Source organism: Coregonus clupeaformis, chromosome 24 (assembly GCF_020615455.1).
Source record: "Coregonus clupeaformis isolate EN_2021a chromosome 24, ASM2061545v1, whole genome shotgun sequence".
In the NCBI taxonomy this organism is placed as follows: Eukaryota; Metazoa; Chordata; class Actinopteri; order Salmoniformes; family Salmonidae; genus Coregonus; species Coregonus clupeaformis.
This window is the reverse complement of record NC_059215.1, coordinates 52,405,629-52,422,627: the sequence shown is the minus strand read 5'-3', so window position 1 is coordinate 52,422,627 and position 16,999 is coordinate 52,405,629. Positions and strand designations below refer to the sequence as shown.

Sequence of the window (16,999 nt, the reverse complement as noted above, 5' to 3'; positions counted from 1 at the left end):
TGCTCTATGGGTTAGCTCTGAGTCGGAGGGGTTGGGTTAAATGCGGAAGACACATTTCAGTTGAATGCATTCAGTTGCACAACTGACTAGGTATCCCCCTTACCCTTTCCTTTCCTTTGCTATTGATAGAGGATTACAATGGAACAGCAGTTGACTTTCAATATTCTGAATGACTTCTGAATAAGAGTCTATAACTGATGCATTAAATACAGTACATTTGCTATCTACAGTTCAACCTGACATAATTGGCATAAGTTACCCTTTCCCCTGCCTCGTTTCCCATAGTTACCAAACCACAGTTATCATGGGGGTGTGGAGGTGGAGAGGACATAGTCTATGTAGGAGACTAAAGGTTAGAAAGTGATAATGATCGAATGGAGTGGCGCGTCGGAATGCAGCCTTGTATATAAAAACTCTAACCTCCATGCTCCTCGCGCTCAATAGGATCGATCTGTGCCAGTGTCAGGTGGGTCTCTGTTTTGCTAATCTTCTTCTCTCTTTCTTGGATTTCCTCTCCGAAGACATGGAGTCTGTAAGTATCAGGAAGTATCCTGGATTTACTGGGTATCATGCTGAGAGTGGCAGTGGAGGCCTGTACGCAAAGCAATGGAGCTCACAGAGTGCCCATGGCGGTGCCGGGGGACATGGGACCAGAATCTCCTCTGTCCAAACCAGCAACAGGCTCGGGGGCTTCAGAGGAGGGGCAGGGTACCAGGTGTACACAGGTGTTACAGCGATTGATGGTGGCTTCGCTATCGGTAATGAGAAGCTCAACATGCAGCACCTGAATGACCGTCTGGCCTCCTACCTGGAGTCAGTGAAGAACCTGGAGCAGGCCAACGGCAAGCTGGAGCTACAGATCAGGGAGGTCCTGGAGAAGAAAGGGCCTACTGGGGCAGACTACAGCCGCTACGATGCCACGCTGGTGGACCTGAGGAAGAAGGTGAGGCCCTCAAATAATTCAATTAAATTCAAGCTTGATTCATACAAGGTATTTTCGTACATATGTGTGTGGAATCATATCCTGACCAGGGTTGGGGTCAATTCCATTTCAAATCCAGTCAATTCAGAAAGTAAACCAAATTCCAATTCCACATTTTCCTCATTGAAAATCTCTGTTTTTTGGGGGGTACTTCCAGAATTGACTGGAATTTAAATGGAATTGACCCCAACCCTGATCCTGACTGCTCCAAACCACCCCTACTGTATGGTTAATTGAGTTTCCCCACTCATTAATCTCACAATATTTACAGCCAGTGTTTCTCCAATACCCCCAAAAGTACACATTTTTGCTGTAACCTCGGACAAGCACTCCTGATTCAACTTGTCAACTAATCATCAAGCCTTTGATGAGTTGAATGAGGTGTGTTTGTCTGGGGCTACAATACAAATGTGTACTGTTGGGGTTACTGGAGGACTGGAGTTGGGACATACTGTCTTAAACCTTTTATTAGGTGAGGTATCACAGAACCACCCTACAGTAAACTGATATGATTTACAGCGTGTCTTATCAGAGGTTGCTCCACCATGTTGAGGCTGTAATAGTTATTTAAGGGAGTGTCACTTTGTTTCTAGCGGCACAAAGATGGAGTGATGGGACAAGTTTCTGTTGCTCCAGCCCTGTAGAACAGATCCACAGATTTACAGAATGTGTATTATCCCTCTACTCCCACTAATATTTCCTCAGATATTGGAGATGACAGTGGGCAATGCACAGATCGCTATCCAGGGTGACAATGCCCGCCTAGCCGCAGAGGACTTCCGGGTCAAGTGAGTGCTTATAAACAAAGAAATGTGTTACTTGCTATTATCATCTGTTGGCATGAATCTATAGTTCCAACATTCTTTGTTTATGGCTATGTCCACGTGTTTACATTCTTAATGTTGTTGTCAATAGGCTTGAGAGTGAGATTGGGATGCGCCAGACTGTCGAGGCTGATGTCGCAAATCTGAGGAGAATACTTGATGACACCAACGTGCTCCGGCTGCATCTGGAGAACGATATCGAGTTTCTGACAGAGGAACTGATCAACCTGAAGAAGAACCATGCGGTGGTAAGGAATGGTTCCCGTCAACTGACTAATGTTCAGATAGGTTACATAGCTAGGTTACTAACATAACCACCAAGTCATTAACTGAATGGATTTCCTGCAATCTGACTAACATTCAGATAGGTTACATAACTAATAACCACCATGTCATTAACTGAATGGATTTCCTGTTTCCTTTGTGTCAGGATGTGCTGGATCTGCGTACCCAGATCTCCACGGCTGGAGTGCAGGTGGAGGTGGATGCTGCTAAGGGACACGACCTGGGAAAGATCATGGAGGAGATGAGGGCCAAGTACGAGAAGATGGCCTTGAAGAACCAGGAGGAGCTCAAAGCGTGGCACGAATCCAAAGTACGACTCTGTGCTTCCTTCCTGACACGTTTCAATGTTCTGCACTGTATTACTGTAGGTTAACATGTTGGTGTGTGTGTCCAGATCACAGAGGTGCAGGTCCAGGTGACTGAGAATACGGTGGCCCTGAAGGAGGCACACACCACATGCAGTGAAAACAGGAGGGGTATGCAGTCCCTGCAGATTGAGCTTCAGTCCCAGATCAGCCTGGTAAGAATGATTGTTTTATACAATAGCTACCAAACTATTTAATAATGAACTCATTCTTGGTGGATCCACCCTACGATTTGCTTCTATGTTTGTGATCATTGTGACCACATGCTTTCCTCCCAACCACAGAAAGCATCTCTGGAGGGGACCCTTCGTGACATTGAGATGCGCTACAACATGGAGTTGCAGAAATACAACGCCGTCCTCCTGCAGCTGGAGGCTGAGCTAACCCAGATCCGCTCCGACATCCAACACCAGACACGGGACTACCAGACCCTGTTCAACATCAAGATACGGTTGGAGGCTGAGATCGCCGAGTACAGGAGGCTGCTGGACGGAGACTTGAAGTGAGTGAAACATGGAGAGGTGACAGGTGGAGCTACATGTCCTGCTTGGTTGGGCTAGTGGAACAACTACAATACCTGAAGGGATCAGGAACTGAGTATGTTGAGATGACGACATGATGAAGTTACTGGATCGATACAGCTGTAACTAAAAGCTTATCATTAAACGGCTGGCCTTGTTCTATTGTTTACTTGTTATTATATGAGGCATAGGAATATTTGCAAATTAGATGCAAACTAGCTTCATGCAACTATGCACAAGGGCTCAGGTCTGATATGGAAACGACTGTGTTGTAGTTATGGTATCTGTCTTTTCATCTGTGTCTCTTTAGAGTTGAGGTTGCTGTCGAGAAGAAACCTACTAAAGCTTTCCGAACAAAGACGCTGGTTGTAACCCAGACACTGGTGGATGGCAAAGTAGTGTCTGAAGGAGTGACTGAGGATGTCAAATCTGAAGGAGTGATTGAAGCTGTCCAAGGATAACCACCCAGTCAAGAAACAACTTCTCTCTCATCATCATCATCACCCCCATTATCATCATCATCATGACACACCACAACACTCCCAGAATAACAGTTAATTGTATAAAAAATAAAAAATAAAAGACCAATGAAACAATCACAATAAATGAAGTCAAACACTTAATATAATGGTTGTATGTGTATGTCTTTATATTCATCTACTGTACCAATCAGTGCAGATCAGTTGGTTTCCTCTCTAAATGCATACAGAAAAGAAATGCTAAATTAGGGCTCCATTCAATCTGTATCGCTGAAGGAAATCTGCAGTGTTTATCAAATCAAATCAAGCTTTATTTATATAGCACATTTCAGACATGGAATGCAACGCAATGCGCTTCACAGGAAAAAAACAGAAATGAAAAACTATGAAAATATAAATATTTACTAGACAACAAACATAAGAGGATAGAAAACAAAAGAATAACAATAAAACTGAATGTCTAAAAAGCACCCTGAGGAAAAGCAAAGCTACAAAGGTGTGTTTTAAGATCTCTTTTAAATATGTCCACAGATTCGGCCCCCCTCAGGTTCTCTGGCAGGCTATTCCAGAGGCAATGAAGTCTCCACTAACACAGGAACATTCCCTTTAAATTGAAATCACGCTGTAACACTGAATTTCCATGATACGGATTAAATAGAGCCCATGATGTGACGTGGAACGCAACATAAACATAAACCCCACATAGTTATACAGCTTTAAATAATTGTCTATATGCCACTTAGCACACCCCATCCAGCTCTATTCCTGGTCTAGCCAGATAAATGTGTTTCTAGCAAGTTCTCAGGAATTCTGGGTTCATTCTACATTTTGACTCAACATTCTCTCTCTGGGCCTCCATTCCCATGCTATTTCATTACTCACAGCCCACTCTTTTCCTGCACATTAGCTAGTCTGCACTTTGTAAAGCTGTCCTCCTCACACACACAGATATGTGTTGTTAGAGCCAGAGATCCCTAGTGTTGTAAAGGTGTCCTCCTCACACACACATATATGTGTTGTTATAGCCAGAGATCCCTAGTGTTGTAAAGCTGTCCTCCTCACACACACATATATGTGTTGTTATAGCCAGAAATCCCTAGTGTTGTAAAGCTGTCCTCCTCACACACACAGATATGTGTTGTTATAGCCAGAGATCCCTAGTGTTGTAAAGCTGTCCTCCTCACACACACAGATACAGTGGGGAAAAAAAGTATTTAGTCAGCCACCAATTGTGCAAGTTCTCCCACTTAAAAAGATGAGAGAGGCCTGTAATTTTCATCATAGGTACACGTCAACTATGACAGACAAATTGAGAAAAAAAAATCCAGAAAATCACATTGTAGGATTTTTAATGAATTTATTTGCAAATTATGGTGGAAAATAAGTATTTGGTCACCTACAAACAAGCAAGATTTCTGGCTCTCACAGACCTGTAACTTCTTCTTTAAGAGGCTCCTCTGTCCTCCACTCGTTACCTGTATTAATGGCACCTGTTTGAACTTGTTATCAGTATAAAAGACACCTGTCCACAACCTCAAACAGTCACACTCCAAACTCCACTATGGCCAAGACCAAAGAGCTGTCAAAGGACACCAGAAACAAAATTGTAGACCTGCACCAGGCTGGGAAGACTGAATCTGCAATAGGTAAGCAGCTAGGTTTGAAGAAATCAACTGTGGGAGCAATTATTAGGAAATGGAAGACATACAAGATCACTGATAATCTCCCTCGATCTGGGGCTCACGCAAGATCTCACCCGTGGGTCAAACTGATCACAAGAACGGTGAGCAAAATCCCAGAACCACACGGGGGACCTAGTGAATGACCTGCAGAGAGCTGGGACCAAAGTAACAAAGCCTACCATCAGTAACACACTACACCGCCAGGGACGTAGTGCCAGACATGTCCCCCTGCTTAAGCCAGTACATGTCCAGGCCCGTCTGAAGTTCGCTAGAGTGCATTTGGATGATCCAGAAGAGGATTGGGAGAATGTCATATGGTCAGATGAAACCAAAATATAACTTTTTGGTAAAAACTCAACTCGTCGTGTTTGGAGGACAAAGAATGCTGAGTTGCATCCAAATAACACCATACCTACTGTGAAGCATGGGGGTGGAAACATCATGCTTTGGGGTTGTTTTTCTGCAAAGGGACCAGGACGACTGATCCGTGTAAAGGAAAGAATGAATGGGGCCATGTATCATGAGATTTTGAGTGAAAACCTCCTTCCATCAGCAAGGGCATTGAAGATGAAATGGCTGGGTCTTTCCAGCATGACAATGATCCCAAACACACCGCCCGGCAACGAAAGGAGTGGCTTCGTAGAAGCATTTCAAGGTCCTGGAGTGGCCTAGCCAGTCTCCAGATCTCAACCCCATAGAAAATCTTTGGAGGAGTTGAAAGTCCGTGTTGCCCAGCGACATCCCCAAAACATCACTGCTCTAGAGGAGATCTTCATGGAGGAATGGGCCAAAAATACCAGCAACAGTGTGTGAAAACCTTTGAAGACTTACAGAAAACGTTTGACCTGTGTCATTGCCAACAAAGGGTATATAACAAAGTATTGAGAAACTTTTGTTATTGACCAAATACTTATTTTCCACCATAATTAGCAAATAAATTCATTAAAAATCCTACAATGTGATTTTCTGGAATTTTTTTTCTCATTTTGTCTGTTATAGTTGACGTGTACCTATGATGAACATTACAGGCCTCTCTCATCTTTTTAAGTGGGAGAACTTGCACAATTGGTGGCTGACTAAATACTTTTTTGCCCCACTGTATGTGTTGTTATAGCCAGAGATCCCTAGTGTTGTAAAGCTGTCCTCCTCACACACACAGATATGTGTTGTTAGAGCCAGAGATCCCCAGCCGTCTTGCATTAGAGAGATGGAAGCAGAGCAGCGAGTGTATCAGGGAGATTGAGCATGCCAGGCTAATTCCAGAGACAGTGTGCAGAATCTCTATACTGCATACCTGCCATTCTTCTGCATCACTGGGCTCCACTGGACTCTCCTGCCAGGAGATTACCCCTGGCCATCAAAGGTGAGCCCTTATTGGTCCACAGAGATCAGATACGCTGTTATTCTGTCGCTTATCCTGTCAAATTCAAAGGAATACACAGGAATATCCATGGAGTTTTTCCTTGGAGGAAAGAGCTCTATTATAATCATTAAATTGTGACATATAGTAATATATTACAGTGGTAGGGAGATGTCATATAGTAATATATTACAGTAGGAGGGAGGTGTCATACAGTAATATATTACAGTAGGAGGGAGGTGTCATACAGTAATATATTACAGTAGGAGGGAGGTGTCATACAGTAATATATTACAGTAGGAGGGAGGTGTCATACAGTAATATATTACAGTAGAAGGGAGGTGTCATACAGTAATATATTAAAGTAGGAGGGAGATGTCATATAGTAATATATTACAGTAGAAGGGAGGTGTCATACAGTAATATATTACAGTAGAAGGGAGGTGTCATACAGTAATATATTACAGTAGGAGGGAGGTGTCATACAGTAATATATTACAGTAGAAGGGAGGTGTCATACAGTAATATATTAAAGTAGAAGGCAGGTGTCATATAGTAATATATTAAAGTTGGAGAGAGATGTCATATAGTAATATATTACAGTAGTAGGGGGATGTCCTAGAGTAATATATTACAGTGAGAGAGAGGTGTCGTATAGTAATATATTACAATAGGAGAGAGTTGTCTCACAGTAATATATTACAATAGGAGAGAGTTGTCTTACAGTAACATATTACAGTTACAGTAGGAGGGGGATGTCCTAGAGTAATATATTAAAACTGGAGGGAGGTGTCATACAGTAATATATTACAACTGGAGGGAGGTGTCATACAGTAATATATTACAGTAGAAGGGAGGTGTCATACAGTAATATATTAAGGTAGAAGGGAGGTGTCATACAGTAATATATTACAGTAGGAGGGAGGTGACATACAGTAATATATTACAGTAGAAGGGAGGTGTCATACAGTAATATATTACAACTGGAGGGAGGTGTCATACAGTAATATATTACAGTAGAAGGGAGGTGTCATACAGTAATATATTACAGTAGAAGGGAGGTGTCATACAGTAATATATTACAGTAGGAGGGAGGTGTCATACAGTAATATATTACAGTAGAAGGGAGGTGTCATACAGTAATATATTACAGTAGCAGGGCGGTGTCATACAGTAATATATTACAGTTACAGTAGGAGGGAGGTGTCATACAGTAATATATTACAGTTACAGTAGGAAGGAGGTGTCATACAGTAATATATTACAGTTACAGTAGGAGGGAGGTGTCATACAGTAATATATTACAGTTACAGTAGGAAGGGAAGGTGTCATACAGTAATATATTACAGTTACAGTAGAAGGGAGGTGTCATACAGTAATATATTACAGTTACAGTGGAGGAGGTGTCATACAGTAATATATTACAGTACAGTAGGAGGGAAGGTGTCATACAGTAATATATTACAGTTACAGTAGGAGGGAGGTGTCATACAGTAATATATTACAGTTAGAGGGAGGTGTCATACAGTAATATATTACAACTGGAGGGAGGTGTCATACAGTAATATATTACAGTAGAAGGGAGGTGTCATACAGTAATATATTACAACTGGAGGGAGGTGTCATACAGTAATATATTACAGTAGGAGGGAGGTGTCATACAGTAATATATTACAGTTACAGTAGAAGGGAGGTGTCATACAGTAATATATTACAGTTACAGTAGGAAGGAGGTGTCATACAGTAATATATTACAGTTACAGTAGGAGGGAGGTGTCATACAGTAATATATTACAGTTACAGTAGGAGGGAGGTGTCATACAGTAATATATTACAGTTAGAGGGAGGTGTCATACAGTAAAATATTACAACTGGAGGGAGGTGTCATACAGTAATATATTACAGTAGGAGGGAGGTGTCATACAGTAATATATTACAGTAGGAGGGAGGTGTCATACAGTAATATATTACAGTAGAAGGGAGGTGTCATACAGTAATATATTACAGTAGAAGGGAGATGTCATATAGTAATATATTAAAGTTGGAGAGAGATGTCATATAGTAATATATTACAGTAGAAGGGAGGTGTCATACAGTAATATATTACAGTAGAAGGGAGATGTCATATAGTAATATATTAAAGTTGGAGAGAGATGTCCTAGAGTAATATATTACAGTGAGAGAGAGGTGTCATATAGTAATATATTACAATAGGAGAGAGTTGTCTCACAGTAATATATTACAATAGGAGAGAGTTGTCTTACAGTAACATATTACAGTTACAGTAGGAGGGGGATGTCCTAGAGTAATATATTAAAACTGGAGGGAGGTGTCATACAGTAATATATTACAGTTAGAGGGAGGTGTCATACAGTAATATATTACAACTGGAGGGAGGTGTCATACAGTAATATATTACAGTAGGAGGGAGGTGTCATACAGTAATATATTACAGTAGGAGGGAGGTGTCATACAGTAATATATTACAGTAGAAGGGAGGTGTCATACAGTAATATATTACAGTAGAAGGGAGATGTCATATAGTAATATATTAAAGTTGGAGAGAGATGTCATATAGTAATATATTACAGTAGAATGGACGTGTCATACAGAAATATATTACAGTAGTAGAGAGATGTCATACAGTAATATATTACAGTAGAAGGGAGGTGTCATACAGTAATATATTACAGTAGAAGGGAGATGTCATATAGTAATATATTAAAGTTGGAGAGAGATGTCATATAGTAATATATTACAGTAGAAGGGAGGTGTCATACAGTAATATATTACAGTAGAAGGGAGATGTCATATAGTAATATATTAAAGTTGGAGAGAGATGTCATATAGTAATATATTACAGTAGAAGGGAGGTGTCATACAGTAATATATTACAGTAGAAGGGAGATGTCATATAGTAATATATTAAAGTTGGAGAGAGATGTCCTAGAGTAATATATTACAGTGAGAGAGAGGTGTCATATAGTAATATATTACAATAGGAGAGAGTTGTCTCACAGTAATATATTACAATAGGAGAGAGTTGTCTTACAGTAACATTGTCACGGTTTACTAAGCCAGAACCCAGAAGCAGACCAGGACAAGGTAGGTTGAAACAAAGGTGAGTGTTTATTTAATAGATCCACGAGTGAGGCTGAATAATCCAGGGAACAGAGCGGGTGGCGTGGATGGGTTGTTGAGGGTGCAGTGGTAGGTCCAGTAATGGCTCGGCAGCCGCCGACCATCAGGCAGAGGTTGGGTGAAGGTTCCGGATGAGTGACTGCAGATGGAACAAAACGGAGGTAAGTACAAAACAAGCAAATAAGGTGCAAAACAACAAAACTAACGCTACATGCTCTAAGGCTGATCCACTGATAAACATACTGTTCATGGCTAACGATCCGGCAGGGAATGGATGTCAGGTCAGAGCTTATGAAGGTGATGATCAGGGCCAGGTGTGCAGATTGCTGATGGAATGCAGGTGTGGAAATCAGGAGAGCTCCCGCCTAGCAACGTAGCCCGGCAACCAGGCAGGGAGCGTTCCAGAACCCTCGGGAAACTGGAGATCCCGAGCAGAAAAACTAATACACAGACAGGAACCGACTCAGACTGCCGGAATCGTTACAGTACCCCCCTCCGGCCAACGCCACCGGGCGGACTCCCGGAGCGCCAGGATGGAGGCGGTAGAAGTCACGAATGAGGTCAGCATCTAGGATCTGTCGCCGCGGAATCCAACTCCTCTCTTCAGGACCATACCCCTCCCAGTCCACGAGATACTGGAAACCCCGGCCCCGCCGTCTGGAATCCATGATGCGTCGCACCGTGTAGGCAGGACCACCTCCGATCATCCGAGGAGGAGGAGGAGGAGGCGGAGGAGGTAACAGAGGACTGAGGAAAACAGGCTTGAGGCAGGAGACATGAAAGGTGGGATGGACTCTGAGCGTCCTCGGTAGTTTGAGTCGAACTGCCACCGGATTGATCACCTTCTCCACCACAAACGGACCAATGAACTTGGTAACAACTCCTAGACTCAGTCCGTAAAGGAAGATCCCGTGTGGCCAACCAGACCCTATCTCCGGTGGTATAGGTGGGAGCGGGGATCCGGCGACGATTCGCCTGGAGCTGATACCGGTCCGAAACTCTAAGGAGTGCCTTTCTGGCCCGATGCCAGGTCCGGTGGCAACAACCGAATATGGGCCTGAACAGAGGGCACTGAGAGCTCCTTCTCCTGAGAAGGAACAAGGGAGGTTGGTAGCCATACAGGCACTGGAAGGGAGACATCCCAGTGGCAGATGTAGGGAGAGTATTGTGGGCATACTCAACCCAAGGCAACTGAGAGACCCAGGAGGGGTTGGAGACAAGGCAGCGTAGCGTGGATTCCATCTTCTGGTTGGCTCTCTCCGCCTGACCATTAGATTGGGGGTGAAAACCAGATGTGAGACTGACTGTAGCTCCAATGGCCAAACAGAAGGACTTCCAGACAGCAGAGGTAAACTGAGGGCCACGGTCGGAAACGATATCACTGGGCAAACCGTGGACCCTGAAAACCTCCCTAACCAGGATCTCGGACGTCTCGAGGCAGAGGGAAGCTTGGCAATTGGCACAAAGTGGGCGAACTTGCTGAATCTGTCCACGATAGTCAGAACGACCGTGTTCCCCTCAGAAGAGGGCAACCCAGTGACAAAGTCCAGGGCCAGATGCGACCATGGTCGCGGGAATAGGAAGGGGGTGAAGTAGTCCAGAGCTGGGCCGATTGGTACTCTTATTCTGCGCCCACACTGGACAGGCAGCAACAAAACCCCGAGTATCCTCGGCCATGGCAGGCCACCAAAAACGTCTGCGAAGAAACGCCATCGTCCGAGCCACGCCAGGGTGACAAGCCATCTTGCTGGCGTGGGACCATTTGAGGACAGCAGGACGAACCGACTCAGGCACAAACAACCGACCGGGTGGACCGTTACCGGGACCGGGCTGCGTCCGAAGGGGCCGCCATCACCTCCTCCTCAATCTTCCACATAACTGCTCCCCACGACGCAGTTCCGGGGGAGAATTGTCTCGGTCTTGGACCCACTCTCTTCCGTCTTGGAGAACATCCGGGACAAGGCGTCCGCCTTGCCGTTCTTAGATCCAGGTCGGAACGTCAGGGAAAAATTGAATCGTCCGAAAAACAACGCCCACCTGGCCTGGCGGGGAGTTGAGACGTCTAGCCGATTGCACGTAAGCAAGATTCTTGTGGTCAGTCCAGACAATAAACGGTTGCTCCGCCCCCTCCAACCAGTGGCGCCACTCCTCCAAGGCAAGTTTCACCGCGAGAAGCTCCCGGTTACCCACATCGTAGTTCCTCTCCGCAGGCGAAAGGCGACGAGTAGTAGGCGCAGGGATGGAGTTTACTGTCCGTGGAGCATCACTGCGACAGGATGGCGCCAACTCCCACATCAGACGCGTCCACTTCAGCGGCGAACTGACGGGCCGTGTCCGGTTGAGAGAGAATCGGTGCGTTGGTGAATCGCCTCTTCAAATCCAGAAACGCTCGATCCGCCTCCGGATTCCACTTGAAGGTCCTGATACTGGAAGTCAAGGCAGTTAACGGAGCGGCCACACGGCTGTAATCCCGGATGAATCTGCGGTAGAAATTCGCAAACCCCAAAAATCTCTGGAGCTGCAATCTCGTACCGGGCTGGGCCCATTCCAGAACCGCTCTAACCTTCTCCTGGTCCATCCTAATCTCTCCCCTGGAGATGATGTACCCGAGGAAGGATGTCGTGTGGGCGTGAAACTCGCACTTCTCGGCCTTCACGAACAGGCGATTCTCCAACAATCGCTGCAGAACCTGCCGGACATGCTGGACGTGGTCGGAAGGTTCCTTCGAGAAGATCAGAATGTCATCCAGGTAAACAAACACAAAGAGACCGATCATATCTCTCAGGACGTCGTTCACCATACTCTGGAATACCGCTGGAGCATTGGTCAGTCCAAAACGGCATCACCTGATACTCGAAGTGACCCATCGGTGTATTGAAACCCGTCAACCACTCGTTCCCCTCTCTGATCCGGACCATGTGATACGCATTGCGTAGGTCTAGCTTGGTGAACACCGTAGCACCCTGTAAGGAGTCGAAGGCAGAACTCATCAAGGGCAGGGGATACTTGTTCTTGACCGTGATGTCATTCAACCCCCGATAATCAATACACGGTCGAAGAGAGCCATCCTTCTTACCCACAAAGAAGAATCCTGCCCCCAGGGGTGATGACGAGGGACGAACGAGACCAGCAGCTAGGGACTCCTTGATGTAGGTCTCCAAAGCCTCACGTTCAGGTCGGGAGATACTGTATAACCTTCCCTTGGGGTAGACAGCTCCAGGGAACAGGTTGATGGCACAATCATATGGTCGGTGGGGAGGGAGTGACAGAGCCTTCTGCTTACTGAACACTTCCCCCAAATCGTGATATGTCTCGGGAACCAGGGACAAATCTGGGAGTTTAGCCTCAATCACCTGACTGGGAACCGAATGGGGACAGGCAGTCTTGAGACAATTAGCATGACAATCAAGGCTCCAACTCGTTACCTTGCCCGTCACCCAATCGAACGTGGGATTGTGTTCCTTCAGCCAGGGGTATCCAAGGACCAGAGGAACATGGGAAGACGGCAGAATGAAGAATGAAATCATCTCAGAATGATTCCCCGACAACAGCATCTTAACCGGTTCAGTCCTCATCGTGATACGTGCCAGACTACTGCCGTCCAGAGTGGTAGCTTCAATGGCTTCCGGCAATTGCTCCTTGGAAAGCCCCAGCTGTTCCACCAACTCGGCATCAAGAAAGCTTCCATCGGCACCTGAATCGATAAAAGCGTTAATCGCTAAGTTCTGATTCCTGTTCATAAGGGTAGCCGGGAAACGGGGTCTGACAGAGGTATTGAGAGGTCGAAACTGGCTCGCTAAAAGTCCTCCCAACTTTAGCGAGCCGCGCAGTTTGACGACCGCCGGGAACAAGTGGCAAGGTAATATCCCGAACCACCACAGTAGAGGCAACAGTTAGTCCTACGTCTGTGTTGGCGCTCCTCCTTGGTTAACCCGTGCCGCCCCACTTGCATGGGTTCAGAATCGGGAGACAGGACCTCTCCACTAATCCTGTGTGGTGGACGATGATCGACGTATTCTGGTCCAATCCCCGACCCGACTGGAACCTGAGAAGCTGATCGGTTGGACGGGACCCATTGCTTCTCCCTCCTTCGCTCTCGGACTCGATTATCCACCCGAATAGACAAGGCTACCAAGCTGTCCAGGTCACTAGGCTCCGGATAGGAGATCAACTCATCCTTGAGCTGCTCCGACAGACCCTGGTAAAAGGCCGCTTGCAGAGACTCCTCATTCCACCCACTCTCCACAGCCAACGTCTTGAACTCGATCACGAAGTCGGCCACGCTGCGAGTTCCTTGGCGAAGCGAAAACAGGCGCCTAGCTGCGTCCCTCCCTCGGACGGAATGGTCGAAGAGCTTCCTCATCTCGGCCGTGAACCCCTGGTATGAAGCCATGCAGGGATCCTGTCGTTCCCAAAACGGCTGAAGCCCACTCCAGCGCTCGACCACGCAGCAACTCAATCACAAAGGCTATCCTAGCCTTGTCTGTGGCATAAGAGTAGGGCCGTAGATCGAACACTAACCCACACTGCATAAGGAAGGAACGGCATCTTCCCAGCTCCCCCTCATATTTATCCGGCGTCGGAACCTTGGGCTCACGGAAGGACACAGCTCCAGAAGCGGCAGGCGAGATGGGTGAAACCGGTAGTGGATCCTCCACCGGAAACTTGCGCTGGTTCTGGACCTCCGTCAGACCGGTAGAAAGGTTCCGAACTGACAACGCGATCTCCTGTAGTACCGTGCTATGATGGCCCAACATCTTCTCCTGATGGGTAATGGCATGGCGAACAGAGTCCAGGTCCGCTGGGTTCATTACTGGCCGGATCGTTCTGTCACGGTTTACTAAGCCAGAACCCAGAAGCAGACCAGGACAAGGTAGGTTGAAACAAAGGTGAGTGTTTATTTAATAGATCCACGAGTGAGGCTGAATAATCCAGGGAACAGAGCGGGTGGCGTGGATGGGTTGTTGAGGGTGCAGTGGTAGGTCCAGTAATGGCTCGGCAGCCGCCGACCATCAGGCAGAGGTTGGGTGAAGGTTCCGGATGAGTGACTGCAGATGGAACAAAACGGAGGTAAGTACAAAACAAGCAAATAAGGTGCAAAACAACAAAACTAACGCTACATGCTCTAAGGCTGATCCACTGATAAACATACTGTTCATGGCTAACGATCCGGCAGGGAATGGATGTCAGGTCAGAGCTTATGAAGGTGATGATCAGGGCCAGGTGTGCAGATTGCTGATGGAATGCAGGTGTGGAAATCAGGAGAGCTCCCGCCTAGCAACGTAGCCCGGCAACCAGGCAGGGAGCGTTCCAGAACCCTCGGGAAACTGGAGATCCCGAGCAGAAAAACTAATACACAGACAGGAACCGACTCAGACTGCCGGAATCGTTACAAACATATTACAGTTACAGTAGGAGGGGGATGTCCTAGAGTAATATATTAAAACTGGAGGGAGGTGTCATACAGTAATATATTACAGTTAGAGGGAGGTGTCATACAGTAATATATTACAACTGGAGGGAGGTGTCATACAGTAATATATTACAGTAGGAGGGAGGTGTCATACAGTAATATATTACAGTAGGAGGGAGGTGTCATACAGTAATATATTACAGTAGAAGGGAGGTGTCATACAGTAATATATTACAGTAGAAGGGAGATGTCATATAGTAATATATTAAAGTTGGAGAGAGATGTCATATAGTAATATATTACAGTAGAATGGACGTGTCATACAGAAATATATTACAGTAGTAGAGAGATGTCATACAGTAATATATTACAGTAGAAGGGAGGTGTCATACAGTAATATATTAAAGTAGAAGGCAGGTGTCATATAGTAATATATTAAAGTTGGAGAGAGATGTCATATAGTAATATATTACAGTAGTAGGGGGATGTCCTAGAGTAATATATTACAGTGAGAGAGAGGTGTCATATAGTAATATATTACAATAGGAGAGAGTTGTCTCACAGTAATATATTACAATAGGAGAGAGTTGTCTTACAGTAACATATTACAGTTACAGTAGGAGGGGGATGTCCTAGAGTAATATATTAAAAACTGGACGGAGGTGTCATACAGTAATATATTACAACTGGAGGGAGGTGTCATACAGTAATATATTACAGTAGGAGGGAGGTGTCATATAGTAATATATTACAGTAGGAGGGAGGTGTCATACAGTAATATATTACAGTAGAAGGGAGGTGTCATACAGTAATATATTACAGTAGAAGGGAGGTGTCATACAGTAATATATTACAGTAGGAGGGAGGTGTCATACAGTAATATATTACAGTAGAAGGGAGGTGTCATACAGTAATATATTACAGTAGAAGGAGGTGTCATACAGTAATATATTACAGTAGAAGGGAGGTGTCATACAGTAATATATTACAGTAGAAGGAGGTGTCATACAGTAATATATTACAGTAGAAGGGAGGTGTCATACAGTAATATATTACAGTAGAAGGGAGGTGTCATACAGTAATATATTACAGTAGAAGGGAGGTGTCATACAGTAATATATTACAGTAGAAGGGAGGTGTCATACAGTAATATATTACAGTAAGAGGGAGGTGTCATACAGTAATATATTACAGTAGGAGGGAGGTGTCATACAGTAATATATTACAACTGGAGGGAGGTGTCATACAGTAATATATTACAGTAGAAGGGAGGTGTCATACAGTAATATATTACAGTAGAAGGGAGGTGTCATACAGTAATATATTACAGTAGGAGGGAGGTGTCATACAGTAATATATTACAGTAGAAGGGAGGTGTCATACAGTAATATATTACAACTGGAGGGAGGTGTCATACAGTAATATATTACAGTAGAAGGGAGGTGTCATACAGTAATATATTACAGTAGAAGGGAGGTGTCATACAGTAATATATTACAGTAGAAGGGAGGCGTCATACAGTAATATATTACAGTAGAAGGGAGGTGTCATACAGTAATATATTACAACTGGAGGGAGGGTTCATACAGTAATATATTACAGTAGAAGGGAGGTGTCATACAGTAATATATTACAGTAGAAGGGAGGTGTCATACAGTAATATATTACAACTGGAGGGAGGTGTCATACAGTAATATATTACAGTAGAAGGGAGGTGTCATACAGTAATATATTACAACTGGAGGGAGGTATCATACAGTAATATATTACAGTAGGAGGGAGGTGTCATACAGTAATATATTACAGTAGCAGGGCGGTGTCATACAGTAATATATTACAGTTACAGTAGAAGGGAGGTGTCATACAGTAATATATTACAGTTACAGTAGAAGGGAGGTGTCATACAGTAATATATTACAGTAGAAGGGAGGTGTCATACAGTAATAT

The 16,999-nt window shown here is 44.7% G+C and overlaps 1 protein-coding gene across 1 annotated transcript; it reads left to right on the top strand.

Moving 5' to 3' along the window:
• The first annotated feature begins 106 nt into the window (after positions 1-106).
• On the top strand, positions 107-3,600 carry LOC121537382 (keratin, type I cytoskeletal 18). The gene is made up of 7 exons (XM_041845022.1): positions 107-943; positions 1,688-1,770; positions 1,898-2,054; positions 2,237-2,401; positions 2,486-2,611; positions 2,741-2,958; positions 3,288-3,600. The coding sequence occupies exons 1-7, from the start codon at positions 425-427 to the stop codon at positions 3,436-3,438; spliced, it is 1,419 nt and encodes a 472-aa protein (XP_041700956.1). The 5' UTR covers positions 107-424; the 3' UTR covers positions 3,439-3,600.
• The last annotated feature ends 13,399 nt before the right edge of the window (positions 3,601-16,999 follow it).